Genomic DNA, 18,139 nt, shown 5'->3' with positions numbered 1-18,139 from the left:
CTATTTATCTCGGGAGAGAAGATATCTGGTTGTATTTCTGATATAGCGTCTTGAATTCTTGAAGAAAAAAAAATCAGAAAGATTTATGTCAATGCCCAGGTGCTGGTGTGAAAGTTGAAGTTCTAAATCCTATGGGTCTTAGAAAAGGCTTACAGACCAAAGCCAGAGAGTGGAAGTTTATAAAAACACTGCAGATGGCTTTTTTCCCCCCTCTTGCAGGATTGTCCCTACATGAAACAAATCAACCACATACTGAATTGTATACCCTTCATCTTCTTTGCTTGCTCATTCAACCTAAATGAATTAAGGGATGAGGGAAGATGTTACCAGATATTTTCTGAAGCTGTCACATAATGGCTTTGCTACCAAGATGTCCTTAGCTGGTGAAAGGTTTGCTCCTGTTAGCTTTGTAGGCTCTGGGCAGTTTTTCTTTTACAGATTGTTACATTCCTCATGATTTTGTCCTCCAACAATCAGGGGTCTCTCCTGAGACTGACTGTCCTCTGAACACAGCCAGATTCTGTGAGTGGATAAAACTATCACAGAGTACCCACGTGCCTGCCAATCTAACTCCGACGACTTGCGGTCATAGTGTGGTTTGCGATCACCAAGCCTCTTCAGAATGCCCTGGTTTTCCACAGTGATTCTCACTAGCTCCCGGTTCCTTGTTTCTCTGTTTAAGCTGGAAAAAAAAAAATCCTAAAACAGGTGAAGAATAAAATTCTCCTTCCAGATTGGAGTGGAGAAGATGAAGTTATGATGTCAGAAATTCAGGCTGCCTGAGTGCAGGGAGCCTGCTGTTCCACGGAGCCCTGAGAACCTATTGAACCAGACCGCATTCTGGGAAACATGCAAAGCTTTTTTAGGTTAAGGCCAGTGGTTCTCAGCCCTGCAGCCTACTAGAAGATTCTACCTTATTGGTCTGGGATGGAGCTTGGGGATTAGCATTTTGCAATAGCTCCCCAGGCATTCTTATATGAAACCAGGATTGAGAATCTCTGGTTTAGGTGATGAAGATCTTGTCTACCCAGAAATCACAAATAGCTGGTAATAGCTTTGGTTCACCTTACTCCCCTCAGCTTTCAACCTGGTTTTAAATACACAAGGATCAGGAAAGACATCTTGACACTCTCCCCTACTCACTGACACACAGAGATACACACTCATCTTTCCTTGCATACATTCCATTTGTAGCCCTGATCAGACTTCATAATTATTTGCATAAATGTCCCCTCTCTCTGACCTTGTGTTTTTTGAGGTCAGGAAATATACATCTCATTTCACCTCAGTATGCCTGGTGCTCAGCACATAGTAGTTGCTCAGCAAATAGTTCCAGAAACAATTTTAAGAATGCTATATTAAAATCCCAGTTTTCATCACCATTTTACAAAAGTGCTTTCCTGTGACAAACTCTAAATAGGACTCCAAAGAGTCTCTTAGGGAATAAAAGTTAGCTCTTTAACGTTAGAGAAAGGTTCTTGTTTGGGGTGGTTTTCTTTCTCCTTAACATGGTCTCTTTGGTTATCCCTCAGGATAACTTTCCTATGTGTCTAGTACTAAAACCCAACAAGGGGGAAGTCAGTTTTGTCTTTCAGAAAATGAAATGAAGAGAAATAATACTACCTCTTGGAAAAATATTCGTTCCAGCAATCCACCTTGGCGGGGCCTCGGTGGGCATTGGCGATTTTTTGACACAGTTGCTTGTTTTCGTATTCAATTTTGTCGATTCTCTTTTGTTCACCCTGGTGAGAAACCCCACCCCACCATGGTGACATCATCACTACCTGGTGCTCCCTCTCACAGTGGTGAGCATCCCCCTCCTGTGGGGTTATGGGAAAGGGGCAAACTGGGGGCTACAGTGGAGACTAAGAGCAGGGCTGAGGAATCCAGGGGTGGTGTATGGAGAGGAGGAGGAAGTAGTGGGTATTTAGAAGGCTCTGGGAAACTGGACCTCTTTGGGACATAGATAAGGTACATCTGCAGATGGCAAGAACAAATACCTGCAGTTTGCTCAGTTTTAAGATGTGATGTGTGTGCGCTGCTGGAGGTTTGGTATCAACAGTAGGCTTCACTGGAGAGGAAGGAAAGAGAGCAATGTTATGTCACAGGTATCCTGTTAGTAGCCTTAGAGACTCTGCTCACATTCTACACAATGACACTGATTAAAACATTACAAGTTTGAATTCTGAACCAATTCAGTTCAGGGATTCTGGTTTAGTTGACTTTCCCAAACTGACATCTTTTGAAGAGTTTTGAGCAGACATGAAAGCATGATGAGAGCTGAGAAAAATAAAATTTACAGACAGAAATGTTCCTTGAAGCTAATGAAAGAGCCTTTCTCCCACTCTTTCCCAATATGACTAACCTGGCTACTGAATGCTGCAGTCTCATCCTCTGTCTAGCTTTTTGGCTTGAAAGAGCTTAAATGAGTGTTTCCATCAAGGGAACTCCCTGGTGGAAGATAAATTTTGTCACTGACGCTAATGTCGTCTTGATCAGACTCAGCAGATAAGGCCATATCATTGCAAAGCTGTGTACTGCTCTGGTTTACCATCAATATCTCTTAAGGTGAGCCGTTTCAGAATCCTAGTCATAGTGTCCAGTTTAAATTGCCCCACATACCTATTTGTATTCTATTCTTATGAAATGCATAGTGGCCAAAGTCCAGCTTCTTCCTGAAGGATGTGCTCTGTCTATGATTAGAGACAATTACAGGGTAGGCCAGATAATCCAGGGAATTGTTCATCTTCTCTTCCTAGTCTCACTTCTGAAATGAGGCACCCAGGCCTCTAAGTACCTCTGTGAGGTACTTAGCGGTCCATGATGTGTTGTCATAGTTACCCAGTTATGACATCAGGGACAGGTCCCCAGGGAAGAAAGAGGAGCAGTGGAGCATGCCTGGTTGTCCCTGGGCTTCTCTTTTGAAAGTTAACCTAGGTCCAAGCCAAGATGGGGACTGAGGCTCAGAAGATTTCCCACCTGCCTGGAATGCAGGTGCCACCAAAGGCAGCAGGAAAAAATTTGTTGTCTGGAAGGGGTGGGAAGGCATGAGGTGGTGGTGGTGGGGGGGCTGTGATACACCTTGGGCTTCAAGTGTAGTCTCCACTGCAATGGTTTCCCCGAAGGTGTGAGACTACAGCTATTGGAGATATCAATACAAGATCCTTAATGATAATTTGATTCAATGTCTTCATTTTGCAGATGGGGAAACTGAAGTCCAGAGCAACAACCAAACTGCTCTAGAGAAAGTTAGTGGCAGAACTGGGCTCGGGATGTGGGTTTTCTGAATTCTCAGCACCACAGTTGCTCTTTGGAGGGTGTGGAGATCTGCCATTTTCATGCCAGTGGAGGAGGATGGTCATTTACTGGTAGCCGGACCTCAGTAAATGATGAGTTGCTGACATCATGTGGCTTGTAGTGGGCTGGCAGCTGCTCTAGGAGGTGTAGCGCCTAGAGGGTGCGCTACAAGTTTGCTATTGGAGGGAGAACACCTACCTAGTACTCACTATGCAAAGCTTGGGCGCTTTCCTGGAATGTTATATTGAATCTTTCAAAAGGCCCTAGGAGTTAGGTGCTTTTATTACCCCCATTTTTTTTTTCAACAAACAGGCTCAGAGAGGTTAAGTCACTGCCCAGGGCCAGAATGCCATGCTTGTTTGCATAGAGCCCAAGCTTTAGGCTGGAAGAAATGTGCCCCCGAGTTGGGCTTCTCAGCCTTTAACCTTCGTAGGGATCCCCAGCAGGGCTTGTAAAATGCACATCCTCCCTTAGCAGGTCTGAGCTGGGCGGCGGGGTGGGGGCGGGGGGGGGGGCGGAGATTTTACATTTCTGACCAGCTCCCGGGTGAAGCCAACGCTGCTGGTCCGCAGCAGGCAGTCAGAGCTCACACTCGGAACCCGGGTGTCCCTGTAATCCCGAGAAAATTAAGCGACACTTGGGTGTACCCCCGGTCAAGAAAAATTTTTATTGCGCCCTGCATTTAGTCCAGTGGAGCTACTGCACGTCCATGCCTCAGCGGGGGGTGGGAAGAGGACTCTCCGAAACTCCAGGGTGGCAGCATTTCCGCCCCGGATTCAGGCCCAGAGGTCTTTCCCCGCGTCCCCCGGGCGCCAAGCGGCGCACATACTTTCCGGAGCTGAGCGCGCCTGGGCGCCCGCGCTTCGCCGCTTCCCGCGCCTTGCGGGCCCGCCTCCGGGGCGGGACGGGGCGGGTCCCGGCTCCGGAGCCCCCGCCCAGCTGACCCGGCCGCTCTCCCCTCGCTCGAGGCTGCCCGGGCGTGCAGGGCCCTGCCGCCGCCATGTCGGGCCCGTTCGAGCTCTCCGTGCAGGATCTCAACGACCTGCTCTCGGATGGCAGCGGCTGCTACAGCCTCCCGAGCCAGCCCTGCAACGAGGTCACCCCCAGGATCTACGTGGGCAACGCGTGAGTCGCCTCTCTCGGGCCCCGAGACGCCCCTCCAGCCCCTCCCCGGGGCGCCCCGCCCACCCGAGGGCTGGGGTGGGGGCGTCGGCGGGAGCGGGTGGGGGGAGCCGGGGCGGGGTCGCTCCTCCGGAAGCCGGGGCCGGGGCTGGGCGGGGGCTGGAGTCACCGCCCACCCTTCGTGCGTGGGGCGGAGGGGCTGGACCCCGCCCCATCCCAGCTCTGTCCTTCCTTTCCCTGGGTGGTGGAGAGCCGGGGCCGCTCGGGCAGCCAGCGTCCGGCCCGAGGCCTCCACCCTCTAGGTGCTCGGCCTTGGGCGGTGTCGGGGCGACCAGGTTCACTTAACAGGTGGCCCTATGTCGCCCGACCGGTCTCCGGCCCGCGCGTCATGTGACAGCTGCCTGGTTCTGCAGTGAGGTCACCGCGGAATGTCTGCCTTCGCTGCCATGGCAACGGGGTGACGTCACAATTCGGGCGTGGAATTTTCCCGGCGAGGCAGGCTTAGATCGGAGAATTGACATATCCCAAACTTGGGGGTTCAGAGATCTGGGCCCACGTTTCCTCGCTCCTCCCCCTACCTTCCACTTAGAGTTTGATTTATCTAGAATTCTAGAACGACCCAATTTATGATAAAACCCTTGAGGACCCGAGCCATCACTTAGCAAAGGCTGCCGACCTTCTCGCCACCAGGAAATGCATTTATTATTTATCACTTAGGAGTTCTTACCAAATCGATTTTCTCATTTTCTCATAGTCAAACTACTAGTAAGAATTTCTCAGCAGCAGGAGATAACTAGTGATAGCCATTTTGAGAGGTGTTGAAATCTCAGCCAAAAGTAAAAAATAGATTGCCATGCCTGTGTAGCCTCCAGAGGGCACAGGAGGTTGGATTGGATTTTCATGAGACCCTGAGGCCCTAAGCTCCGTGGGCCCAGAAACCGCAAGTCTAACCCGGTTCTCTCCTTTTTCACAGGAAGAAATGATGGCCCAGAGCAGGTGAGGGCTTGTGAGGTTAGGGTCAATATCTTGTTCATGTCTGTATCCCAGGTCCTGGACTAGGACCTGATGCTTACTTTGCCAAGGACTGCCGCAAAAATGGGGGTCATCACGGAACTAGGGGGTCTAGAAGTCAGGTCCCAGCTTCATGGGGGCCAACCTCGTCCATCTATCACTCATTCACCACATGGAGCATCACTGGTGTCAGGTACTGAACAAGGTTCATTCACAGTGTGTGTGTTAATTGCTCAGTCGCGTCTGACTCAGCGCACCTATGGACTGTAGCGGCGCTAGCCTCCTCTGTCCGTGTAATTTCCCAGGCAAGAATGCTGGAGTCGGTAGCCATGCCCTTCCCCAGGGGATCTTCCCAACCCAGGGATCGAACCTGGGTCTCTTGCATTGCAGGCAGATTCTTTACCATCTGAGCCACCAGACAAGCCATCATTCACAGTAGTGATGGTAAAGTTGTTGAATGTTGACTTAGTATTTGAGAAGGCAGATGAATGGCAGTGACTCTTCAAAGTTAGTTATTTTAGAGCCTTTTTAATGAGCAACTTTACAGTTGCGTGCAGTGTCCTGATAGCTAACAAAGGGTACCAGAATCTCATCCAGAGTCCTCAGTAATTGCTGAGTTCTGAGAATAAGCCCCTTTCCATCCACCCAAGCAGCAAGGGGCCTTGCACTCTTGGAAACCCTGCTCTCTTGGGCAGTTTGGCTCAGTCAGCTGTCACTACTTCCAAGGTGGAAACCAAAGATGTGACCATCTGGTGGTGGTCAAGGGTGGCACGTGCCAATGGCCACTGTAGAAAACACATCCCTTGCCTTTAAGCAAATCTGACCTTGACACAGGGGCATGGGGAGTGCTCCACAGGGAGGATTGACTGAGTACCTATTTCTCCCCTACCCCTTGCTGTCAGGAGTGCTTTAACAAAATCAGGACCCCTGATCAGGGCTCACAGGGCAGAGTGAAACCTGGAGGAGCCCCGTTTTCTGCCTCGTGAGATTTGTGGTTGATGTGGGCATGAGAAGCAGAGTGAGGGGGAAGATAGAGCAGGCCTTGTGTCGGGAGAAAAGAGGCCTCCTCCCAGCCCTGCCATGCAGCAGCCCTTGAGAGCATATGCACGTCCTTCGTCTGTCCTGTCGGGCCAGAGTTGAAGCTCTGTCCTTCCTTCCTCCCAGGGCTGATGTGACAGGCAAACAAGATCACGCAGGAGAAGGCCTTGTGTAAAGTGTAAACTGCTGTTTGAATTGGGACGTTGTTGTGAGATGAAATAAAGCAGCCCTTTGACTATTCAGATCGAATGTTTTGTAACCTCCACTGGCTCCCCAAGTGCTTACTCACCCAGGAAAGCTTCAGAGACGTGGCTAGTGGACTATGGCAGGAAGGATCCCTCTAGAGGATGGAAGGGGGCTGCTGCACTCTGTAATCCAAGGAAGAAGGCTGCTGGGCTGTGCTGATTTCATTCTTCACTGATTCACCACATACTCCTTCAGTACCTACTGTGTGTGCCAGGTACCAGAGCACGCACAGGGCATACGGACATGAAGCAGACATGGTTCCTCCATCAAGGAGCTCACAGCCTGGACATCTAAACAAATAAGCATGATCAAGCATTAGGATAGTGGCCGTGACCACGGTGTCAGGCTCTGTCTATAGAACAGCTCATTTAACACTAACAACAGCCCCAGGAATAGGTACTGTTATCATCCTCATTTTACAGATAGGGAAACTGAGGCATAGAAAGGCTGAGTGACTTGTTCAAGCTTAGTAAGTGACAGGGCTGTCTGGAGTCTGGGTCTGTTTTTAGCCTCTTGGTGGTATCACCACCACAGGATCGAGAGTACGATGCTGGATGAAGGGGAGATCAGGAAATGCTGCCTTTGAGAGGGTGCACCTTTATGAAGAAGGTGGAGAAGGGCATTCCAGGTAGCGGGAACAGTGTGGGCATGAAAGCACCCAGGCTATTTGCGGCAGGTAATTGGAGCTGGCTGGAGTGAGGGCAGAGGGTCATAAGCTGAGGCTGGAGAAGCCAGTAGGGGCCAGAGCACGGAAGGTTCCTTTCTGAGCCAAGAGGCTTAGTGTCTTCTCCATCTTCCTCCCCTGAGGGCTGCCAGGTAGTCAGTTGATCCTCCCCTGCTGCTGTTTCCTGTCCAGGTCTGTGGCTCAAGACATCCCCAAGCTGCAGAAGCTGGGCATCACCCATGTCTTGAATGCGGCTGAGGGCAGGTCCTTCATGCACGTCAACACCAATGCCAACTTCTACAAGGACTCCGGGATCACCTACCTGGGCATCAAGGCCAATGACACACAGGAGTTCAACCTCAGCGCCTACTTTGAAAAGGCGGCAGACTTCATCGACCAGGCTCTGGCTCAGAAGAACGGTAAGGGACCTGCCACCCAGGAAACAGTGGGAGGCAGCTTTTTTTAAAATCAATTTTTATTGGAGTAGGGTTGCTTTACTGGGAGGCAGGTTGAACTTGACTTTTTTAGAAAACAAGCACATGACAGGCCTCTTCTTGGAAAACCTGATGTTTTCTGGCTCTTGTGTGAATGGCCGAGAGCTTTGGGTCTCTCTCTGCTCACCTGGCAGCCTGTTAAGTGACCACACGTGACACAAGGTATGGCAGCCTCGGGGCCCTTGTGTTTGCATTGACTTTGGCCGAGGGTTGATTGCCAGCCCTGCTCCCCTATTCAGATAGCTGCAATAGTGAAAATTTATTATTTTCTGTGATAAAAAATCCTGAGGTGACCAGCTCCAGGGCTGGTTGATGGGTAGCTCTCTGGTGGCTTCAGGACTTTTCTGCCACCCTCAGTGTTGGGGACTCCCCTGGTGGTCCCAAGACGGCTGTGGTAGATATGGTTACCCCCTCCCAACAGGATAAAGTGCAGCGATAGATGAGGCCACCATCTCTTCCTCATGTTTCTCTTTGTTGTTGTTCTTCTTTTTTAATATTTACTACCTTATTTGTCCTCGCCAGGTCATAGTTACAGTATGTAGGATCTTCAGTCTTCTCTGTGGGCACGTGGGGTCTTTAGTTGCAACATGTGGGATCTTGTTCCCTGACCAGGGATAGAACCTGGACCCCATGCTTTGGGAGCACAGAGTCCTAGCCACTGGACCACCAGGGATGCCCCTTCTCTTTTCTTAAGAACAAATAAAACAGCCCCTAGAAACCACCCAGTGGAGTCCCCCTCACCTCACTGGTGAGAGCTGGGTCACATGCATTACCTGGCTAGGGGAGGGGGCAGCCCTGATTGGCTTAGGCTGGGTGTCAGCAAACTTTGGCCCAGTTTTTAAATGCTTCCTGCAGGTCCAAAATATAAAGCAGGACCGAAGCAGAACTGCTAGAATGCTGGCTGTCAGGTGAGGCATGCCAGAGAGAAATCCTAGAAGGCCAGAGGGCAGACAGCAGCTGACCAGGCTGGGCTGCTTGCCCTTTCTGCTTTTAGCTTGATTCTGTCAGCAACTGCCTTTACCTTCCTGCCGCTTCCTCCAGCCCCTTTCTTCTTCCCCACCCAAACCTGGCCAGGGGGAGCGACTCCCACTGAGGCGTGATCAGCCCTGTCCCCCTGATTCTAGCCTGTCTCTGCTGCCCTGATGCTACTTGTCCCAGCAGCTTCCCCAGAGCAATGATTTCCAGTGGACAGAGTTTACTAGCCGCTGGTTATCACACAATTGGGGCCCAGGAGGGAGGTTTGATTGCCTGGGATATCTACAGTCTTCATCATCAGGCCCTCTGTGGTCCTCCCCAGCCTCGTATACATCACTTGCCTCCTCTCCAGCTATACTGAACTCCGCTGTAGACAAGGATGAGGGGCCCAGTTAAGGGGATGGATTTTGCTCTTCCTGTATATCCATTGGTCATTCATTCAGGGAACTTAGAGCTCCCTGATGGTTTCCTCTTTCCATGCAACTGGGAACATACCTGTCTTTGTGTGACCTCCTGCCTTAGCCCATGTGGTTTGGGTCATTTGTCTGGAGGGATCTCTCTGCATCTTCCTGACCCATCTCTGGCAGACGCTGCCTCATGCTTGAGCCCTGGATGTAGTGTCCATTCATCCATGAAGCCTGCCTGCGGTCTGAGTCCACTGTGTCCATTGTCTGTCTCCCTAGCACCTGACATAGATCAGGCATGTAGCAGGTACACTGGAGTACTGAACCAGTGACAGGAAATAATTCCATGGGTTCTAATGCCCAGTGGAAATACTTATAGGATTGATTGGTCAAGTGAGCCAATAGAAATACACTGGCCTCCAACACTGTGCAGGGCTCAAGGGAGCTGGGGGCCCATCACTTTGGGGTGAGGGAATTGGCCAGGGACCCTCAGAGAAGGAAGCAGTCATTTCCAGCTGGGAAGATCAAGGGAGACTTCCTGGAGGAGGTAGTGTATGGGCGGGGCCTGGAAGGATGGACTTTGACCTCTCCCCTTGCTTAGTGGCTCTGAGTTCTGTGCATGCTGAGTATGTTCCAGGTTCTAGGTAATGAGGCAGCTGCTCTGCAGAGGGTCCCATTGCCAGGACGGGAGCAGGGAGAGCCCTACTCTGAATACTTTGGGTCCATTGGCCAGAGAGTGACTGGGCAGGGAAGTGGAGAACTCCCCATTTCTACCCTGAGAGCATTGGGAAAAATAAGGTTATGTTTTGGGGGTAGGGTCATGGGAATAGAAGACTGTCTGACTCTGGGTCAGCAGGTTTCCTTCACAGTAATGCCCATGCAGAGGTGTTGGTGGGGACTCATTCACTCAGCTGATCAGCAAATATTTGTTGAACACTTAGTGTATGCTGGGAATTGTAGGGTATCCAGAATCAATACCCTATAGTCCTTGCCCTTAAGGAGCTCACACTCTGGCAGAGGAGGGTTGGTCTGTGTGTGACCAACAGAAACACAGGGCTGGGCTGCTACAGAAGACGATGCACCAGGTGCCAGCAGAACACTCGTAGTGTTGGCTCACATTTATCTATTGAATGTTCGTGTCTGCCAGGCGCTAGTCTGAGGCTTTTATTTATCTCTTCCCTGAATCTTCAGCCATCTTGGGCCATGCGTATATTAGCTCAGATGAGGAAAGTGAGGCACAGTATTCTTAGGTGGGTCATAGGGTGATAACCAGGGTATTGGCCCAGGTTCTCTAGGAAAACAGAACCAGTAAAATATATTATTATTTTAGGGGATTGGCTCATGTGATCATGGGGCTGGCAAATCTGAAATCTGTCGGGCAGGCTGGAAACTGAGGCAGGACTTCTGCAGACAGAATTCTTTCTTCTCCAGGAAACCTCAGTTTTTTGCTCTTAAACTGATTGGATGAGGTCCACCCACCTTATCAAGGGTGATCTCCTTTACTTAAAGTCAACTGATCGGAGGTGTTCATTACATCTACAAAATCTCTTGTAGTGTTTGACCAAGCAATTGGGTGTCATAGACAAGCCAAGTTGACACATTTAACCATCACAACCAGCAAGTTAAAATTTAAACCCAGATTCCTATGACTTCAAGGATTGGGGGTTCTCAGTCCTTATGCTGACAAAGGAAATAGTTGAGCTGGGGTCTTAAGGATGAATAGGAGTTTGCCAGGTTGCCAAGAGGGAGAGGGTGTTCCAGGTAGGAGGAACAACATGAGCGAAGGCACAGAGGTGAGCATGAATAGCCTGGAAAGGTGTCGGGGCTGCGGGCAGTTAGCCTGGTAAGTAACGTTTTGGTGGCTAGCCTACCCAACTAATGGTGACAGGTCACATTTATATTGGAGAAAGCTCCCTCCAGCTGTTGTGTAGGTTGGTGGAGGGTGAGGGTGGAGGGAAAGCTTAGTTTGGAGGTGAAGGGGCAGAGGTGAGAGATGATGAAGACCTGAACTGAGCGCTCTGTGTGAGGAGAGAGTAGGGATAAGAGAAGCCAAGGCTTCTTGCTCAAGGGGCCTCCCCACTTTGATAAAAGATTGGAGGAACCTTGTTGATGATGCTCTGGCCTCTCCTGACCATCCCTTCCTTCCTTCATCCAATGCTGGGGATACAACAGGGAGCAAAACAGACAGGCATCCCTACCCTCGAGGAGCTTACATTTTGGGGGAAGATGACAGTAAACAGTGAAAAACATGTGTGGCCCCCAGGGGATGGGGGTGACTCAAGCAGGGAGCAAGGGGATGACAGGGTATAGAGAGTGGGATTGTGGCTCTTTAAAGGTAGGCAGGAAAGACCTTCCTAGGACACTGGAGCAACACCTGGGAAAAGAGGTATTGCAGGCAGGCTCCAGTCCATGGGGTCGCTAAGAGTCAGACAGGCCTGAGCAAGTAAGACTTTCACTTTTTGCAGGCCAAGGTGCTGGCTGGCTGGATTGGAGGGAGGAGGGGAACGAGGAGATGATGTCAGGCAGGGGGAGGGGACGGATTTAATAGTCTCCCTGGTGGCTCATACTGTAAAGAAGCGGTCTGCAATGTACATTGGGTCTCTTACATTTGATCCCTGGTTCAGGAACATCCCTTGGAGGAGGGCATGGCAACCCACTCCACTATTCTTGCCTGAAGAATTCCATGGACAGAGGAGCCTGGCAGGCTGCAGTCCTTGGGGTCGCAAAGAGTGGAACACAGCTGAACAACTAACACATACATTCATTGTTTTGATTCTCTGTGTTTGTATTTGACATTCACGGTCCTTCTATTTTGAAATGGTTTTGTTGAGGCATTAATTGACATTCCCTAAACTACACATAGTAGAGTTTGGTAAGTTTTGACATATGTATACATCTCTGAAGCCATAACTACACCCAAGATGGTGAGTTTATCCATCACCCCACAGATTTCCTTCACCTCCCTTTGTGACCTCTCCCTTCTGCTCCTCTCTATCCTCCATTCCCAAGTAACCACTGATCTGCTTTCTATCACTAGACATTAGTGTACGTTTTGTAGAGTTTTGTGTAAATGGAGTTGCACAGGATGTGTGCTTTTTCGGTCTGGCCTCTTTCACTCAGCATAATTCTTTTGTTTCTTCCATGCTGTTGCCGTAGCAGGAATGCCTTTTTAATGCTGAGTAGTGTTCTGTTGGATGGACATTCCATAATTTGTTTATCCATTTACCTGTTGATGGATATTTGGGTGGTTTTCATATTTTGCTTTTGCTTGAAATGGAAAATTCATGTAGGTTAGTACCCGTATCGCAGTGTGTAGATCAGTGCACTGCACACACCCGTGTTTTTGTTGTTCGGTTGCTAAGTTGTGTTTGACTCTTTGCGACCCCATGGACAGCATGCCAGACTTCCCTGTCCTTCACTATCAGCCCCAGATCAAGAAACTAAACCTGACCAGCACCCCAGAACCCCCACATGTTCCTCCCAGTGTCGCATCTCCCACCTCCACACCACTATCCAAACTTCTAACCGCGTAGCTCAGTTTTGCTGGCCCCCTTTTTTTTTCAGTTTTGTCTTGGCCACACCTCGCAGCATATGGGATCTAGTCCCCTAACCAGGATTGAACCCGTGCCCCCTGTAGTAGAAGCCCCGTGTCCTAACCGCTGGACCACCAGGGGATTCCCCTGACTCTTCTACTCTGTGGGATCATACACATCCTATTTGTGTGTTTCATCCAGTTTGTATCTGGGAAGTTGTTGACTGTTCAGACTCAGTATTCATCTACTTTTCTGTTGACCAGCCTCTGGGAGTTTCCAGTATGGGGCTATTGTGACTAGTGCTGCCTATGACGTCCTGGTGGGATTCTTTTAGCAGACGTGTGTTTGCAGTCCTATCTGGCGTGAGTCTGGGATGGAATTGCCAGGCCCTGGGGGATGCACATGGTCAGCTTGAGTAGATCCCATCACATGGTTTCCTGAAGCCATGATCCCCTCCCCAACCACGGTAGCTCAGCTGGTAAAGAATCCACCTGCAATGCAGGAGACCCTGGTTCAATTCCTGGGTAGAGAAGATCTGTTGGAGAAGGGATAGGCTACCCACTGCAGTATTCTTGGTCCTCCCTGGTGGCTTAGCTGGTAAAGAATCTGCCTGCAATGTGGGAGACCTGGGTTTAATCCCTGGTTTGGGAAGATCCCCTGGAGAAGGGAATGGCTACCCACTCCAGTATTCTGGCCTGGAGAATTCCATGAACTGAATAGTCCATGGGGTCACAAAGAGTTGGACATGACTGAGCGTCTGTCACTCTGTTTTTCACTTTCTCGAGCCACAGATCAAAGTCCTAGCAAAGCGTCAGACATGACTGGGCAACTATCACTTTTCCTTTTCACTTTCCCCAGCCACAGATCAAAGTCCTAGCTATGCTCCACATCCCTGACAGTGCTTTGTGTGTTTTATCTTTATCTTTGCCATCTTAGCCATTCTGGTGGGCCCAGGATGGCCTGGCAGTGTAATTTGCATGTGCATGTCCTGGGAAGAGTTCTGACTAGAGTTGAGGTGTGGTGGGCCAGCCCCAGCTCATCACGTCCCCGTCTCTCACAGGCCGAGTGCTGGTCCACTGCCGTGAGGGTTACAGCCGCTCCCCAACCCTCGTCATCGCATACCTCATGATGCGTCAGAAGATGGATGTCAAGTCCGCCCTGAGCATCGTCAGGCAGAACCGTGAGATCGGCCCCAATGACGGCTTCCTGGCCCAGCTCTGCCAGCTCAATGACAGACTCGTCAAGGAGGGAAAATTGAAACTCTAGGGCGCCCCCACTGCCTCTTCTCTAGAGGTCAGACGCGGGTGGGGGTCCCTGGTTGTGATGTCACAGGCTGCCATGTTTAGGAAACACAGTGTACCCTGCTCCCAGAATCACCAGGCACTTGCCCACACGTCTGTCCCAACACGGCCCTGGGCCGCTTTTCCCCTGGGGAGCATATAAAGAAGCTTGCTGAGGAGGGCGTCCTGCTCCCTGGCGTGTCCTGTGCCTGCAGTTTGTGACGTCCTCACCCTGAGGTGGGGGCCCAGAGGGGGAAGGCCTGCGACAGGCGTGCTTCTCCTGGACGACCCAGGGCAAGAGGTCTGTGGAAGTGCAAGGCCTGAGATGCTCACAGGGGCCCCTCCTGACCTCCCCCGTCCCCTACTCCGAGCCCCCACCCCTGGGCCCTTTCCTGAGTGGGGCTCTGTAAAGGAACTATGCAAATGTGGGCCCCCTCCCCCCACTGTGTCTGTCTCCCCCGAATCTTCACAGCCGTCCATGCTCTGCTCACAGAGACACGTCATGAGGTCTGAAGTTGGCTGGGGTCAGTTGTCCGTGGGTGGAAATGCTCATCAAGTAACTGCATTTTGACGATTTCCTTAGGATTAAAGATACCGAAACAAAGAGGCCCTTGTGTGGGCAGACACATCCCCCCCCGTGAAGGACTCTCCTAGATCAATAGTTTGAAAAATGTGACTCCTTAGAAGGCTTGAGTTCAGAATCCGCCTTTTAGGGATACTCGGCTCTCAGTCCCTTGGTCCGTTAGAAGAGTAGTTCCTTAGGCAGGGTTTTATTTTTCTTTTTTAGAAAACAGGGTGTTGAAGTCCAGCCTATTTAAAAACCCCACCATTTGGAGAATTACAAGGGTTTTGTCCTAAATTATAGTGCTGGCGAGCCCAAGCCACTCGTGCTCACTGCTTTTTGTCTCAGTTGCTATTCCAAGAACAGGAGGAGGAAATTGGCCAATTATAGCTCGTGTGTTGTGTGTGTGTGTGAGAGCAACATAGCCAGTGGCTGGACAAACAGGGGGTTGAACGGGCCCAGGCTCACACCCTGCCCACTCACAGGTAGTTCTTACAGCTCTCTGCTGCCAGAAAAGGTCCTGGAGCCTTGGGAGCAAAAATGACTCAGCCAGGCAGAAAGGAAACATGACAGAATGTCCAAATGGCACCTTTATGGATGGTAGAGCAAAGAAACGAAAAGAAACAGCCTTTGCAAGGACTTTTTAGGATGATGTTGGAAGCCATGAACACTCACACTCACACGTGTGTACACATTTGTCAGAACAGAGGAGTTTTCGTTTGAACACAGTGTTGTTAGCACTTGGGATAATTGTCATCAGGGCAAGTGATGCGGTGCCGTTGTCTTCAGGTTTCCTAATGGCAGAGAGGTGGTCCTCAGCTCTGCCCCCTGGCCCTTAGCACATAGATGTTTGATAAAAGTTTGTGGAATTAAACTTTTTTTTTCTTTTCTTGAGTACCAAATATACGCAAGGCATTGCTCTGGTGGGTCTATCAAGCTCCCAGAAGCCTGACTTGGTGGTAGGATCCCTTGCAAGGATTTGCAAAGGAGTCTTACCTGAAATGAAATATCAGGGACTTTTGTTGAATATTTAAAATTCAGTTTTAAGTTTCAGTTCAGGCAGTGGTTCTGACCATGTGGAGGTGGGAAATGTGCCTTTTCGAGAATTGACCAGAAGCTTCCAGCTAGGTGGAGGAGAGGCAGGTGTGCCTTGGGGCTTAACACCCAGGGGTAATGATCTCTAACTTGACAGAAGCAGCACCGCCCAGCCTGGATGTCCCCTTTGCTCTGTGACTGCAGCAGCCCCGAACAGACTAGAATCTGTCTTCTTTTTCAGATACCAGGCTGCCCCCATAGACCCACCCAAGTGAAATGGCCTTTTCCCCCACTGTGTCCCTCACAGAGGCCAGATAACTCTTCCACTTCATCTAACTTGATCCTCACAATAACCTTATTAACTTGGTGTGGGGCTCCTTCATGTATTGGTACCTTTAAGAAAAGGAACTGGGGTTCAGAGTGATTAGGGGTGGGGTGCTCAGGGCTTCCCAGCTCAAAGGCAGAGCTGAGGTGAAACTTCAGGTTGACTGCTCTCTGAAGCTGAATTCTTCCTCTCCTACTACTCTCCTCCTCAGGAAATGAGCCCTCGGGAAGGTCTGGGTGCACTGCGCATGCTGTTGACCCAGCCCCCATGCACGAGGTCAGTTAGTTTTGTAGCCAGTGGACAAGAGTTCAAGCCGTGGTGCCGGGGGAGGGGAGGGGCCTGCTGCAGGAAAAATAAATGTGGGTCCCCGTTTGGGTTAGGATGTGTGGCTCTTCTCGGAATCACGTAGCATCCCTAAGTCAGAGCTTTCTGCTCCACTTCCGGAAGAGGCTCAGGAGCTGGGGCTGGGGTCCCTCTCCCACGCCCAGGTGGTGGTCCTCACACAGGACAGCCTCAGCTACTTAGGTCTGCTGACAGGACCTTTTGAAGGCCTCTTTGTGTGGGGACATGTTGGAGAAAAGGCCATGGGGAGAATTACTGCCGTCACTTAGGGGCTACTCTTCTGCTGATAACTTGGGATTTCTTCATAGTCTTTAGTCCCAGAAACCCTATATTTCCTTCACGAGATGTGGCTCCTACTTCTTTGAGTAAAAACAAAATCAACTTCTGTTGTGTAAGAGCCAACACATGCTCATCTGGACAGCTTCCCCCTCTGCCACCGGGAAGTGATGGAATAGAAACTCAGGGTGCCTCTCTCCCCTCCTCTGACCTGGTCTCTTTCTTTGACTGGGAGACCCCCATCTAGACCAAATGAGAGCACCAAATGGTTTTCTTCTCAGTTCTGAAGCAGTACATCTTCCACAGGCTGGTCTGTTTCCCTGCCACTCCAAGTTAGCTGGAGAGCAGAAATCACCATCTTTCAAGCAAGGGGACTAAACTTGAAGACCTGTAAGGTCCCTTTTGGCTCTGACACCATCGCATTGTTACAAGAATCCCCATTGACTTGGACCGCCACCTGGAAATTATAGGGTGTGTAACAACATGATGACCAGCAGGTGGCGCTGTGTTCCACTCATGGTGATGGATGCTTGGGAAAATGTTGGTGCCTTTTGTGTCACAATGTTAAGATGCTAATGTTTTAATCGAAATAAGCACTGATCTTAAAATATGAAGATGTTAGCTTTTCTCGCAGGAAATTTTCTGTCATAAAACTGGCATCAAGAATCACTGAAGAGCTGACAATGATGGCCCTTCCAAGTCAAGATTTTATCCTGATTGGAAAGAGAGGCCATCTCCGGTTGAGAGAACAGATTGGTTGGAAGCTTAACTTACCTGCTGTCAGCTTTTAGGGTAATTTGATTGTGAAAGCATCAATTTTCTGGACAGAAAAGGGAAAGGTATTAAACTGGTTTTTAAAAAAATAAGTTTAATGTCTGTCATATCACAAATCAGTGTTAAAACACTAAAACTGTAACCACAATAAATGTCTTATATTATGAAGAAATGGTCTTTTTTGTCCTTCTTATCATAGTTGATTTTCTTTTATACTTTTATGCTTAGCTTTTATGTTTGTTTTTTCTAATGATCATCGTTTAAAAATTCACCCTCCTGATCTAGTTATAGGTTCTGTGATGATTATATTCATGTACTAAATATTTATTGAACATCTCTCCAGTACCAGAAAATTCCTGGCTTAGGAATAATCTTTTTATTTAATTTTTAAGAATTCCAGCTTTATTACTGTGTAACTGATTGGAATATTCTTGATTGGAGTGGCCCACCACCGCCAATGAAGCAGGTAAGATTTATGTTCCTAAGAAAGGGGATAGGGGTGAGTCTCAGGGTCATCTCACATGAAGATGACGGCGTGGCATTTTAGGAGTTGAGTGATCCTGCAAACGGGCAGTCCCTAAACACCCCCTGACCCTGGATGTTTTATAAATTCCTCCATTAGCACTAACTATTTTATAAGAAGCATTGCTTTTTCTCCCCCTCTGAATAAAAAACTGAGAGAAAACTGGGTGACTTTGCTCTAGACAGACAGAGCCTGGGCAGAAAAAGAGCCTCTCTGGTCTCCAGCTCACCATCTACAG

General features: G+C 49.6%; 2 protein-coding genes across 3 annotated transcripts; one reads left to right on the top strand and one right to left on the bottom strand.

Annotated features, from left to right (window-relative positions):
* CFAP97D1 (CFAP97 domain containing 1) lies at positions 1 to 2,746 on the bottom strand. Its single transcript, XM_027975445.3, has 5 exons — positions 2,623 to 2,746; positions 2,001 to 2,071; positions 1,624 to 1,742; positions 559 to 682; positions 1 to 57 (listed from the first exon to the last, which is right to left on the bottom strand). The coding sequence occupies exons 1-5, from the start codon at positions 2,744 to 2,746 to the stop codon at positions 1 to 3; spliced, it is 495 nt and encodes a 164-aa protein (XP_027831246.1).
* Positions 2,747 to 4,258: 1,512 nt separating this feature from the next.
* DUSP3 (dual specificity phosphatase 3) lies at positions 4,259 to 17,550 on the top strand. 2 transcript variants are annotated; one of them, XM_042256028.1, is made up of 4 exons: positions 4,259 to 4,422; positions 5,467 to 5,623; positions 7,571 to 7,797; positions 13,845 to 17,550. In XM_042256028.1, exons 1-4 carry the CDS (start codon positions 4,350 to 4,352, stop codon positions 14,048 to 14,050), a joined length of 663 nt encoding a protein of 220 aa, XP_042111962.1. In that variant the 5' UTR covers positions 4,259 to 4,349; the 3' UTR covers positions 14,051 to 17,550. The 2 variants fall into 2 exon arrangements, with proteins under 2 accessions (XP_042111962.1, XP_014954296.1); XM_015098810.3 differs by lacking the exon at positions 5,467 to 5,623.
* Positions 17,551 to 18,139: the final 589 nt, after the last annotated feature.

Source organism: Ovis aries, chromosome 11 (assembly GCF_016772045.2).
Source record: "Ovis aries strain OAR_USU_Benz2616 breed Rambouillet chromosome 11, ARS-UI_Ramb_v3.0, whole genome shotgun sequence".
NCBI classification, from domain to species: domain Eukaryota; kingdom Metazoa; phylum Chordata; class Mammalia; order Artiodactyla; family Bovidae; genus Ovis; species Ovis aries.
Note: the sequence above shows the minus strand (reverse complement) of the source record. Positions and strands in the feature narration are given on the sequence as shown.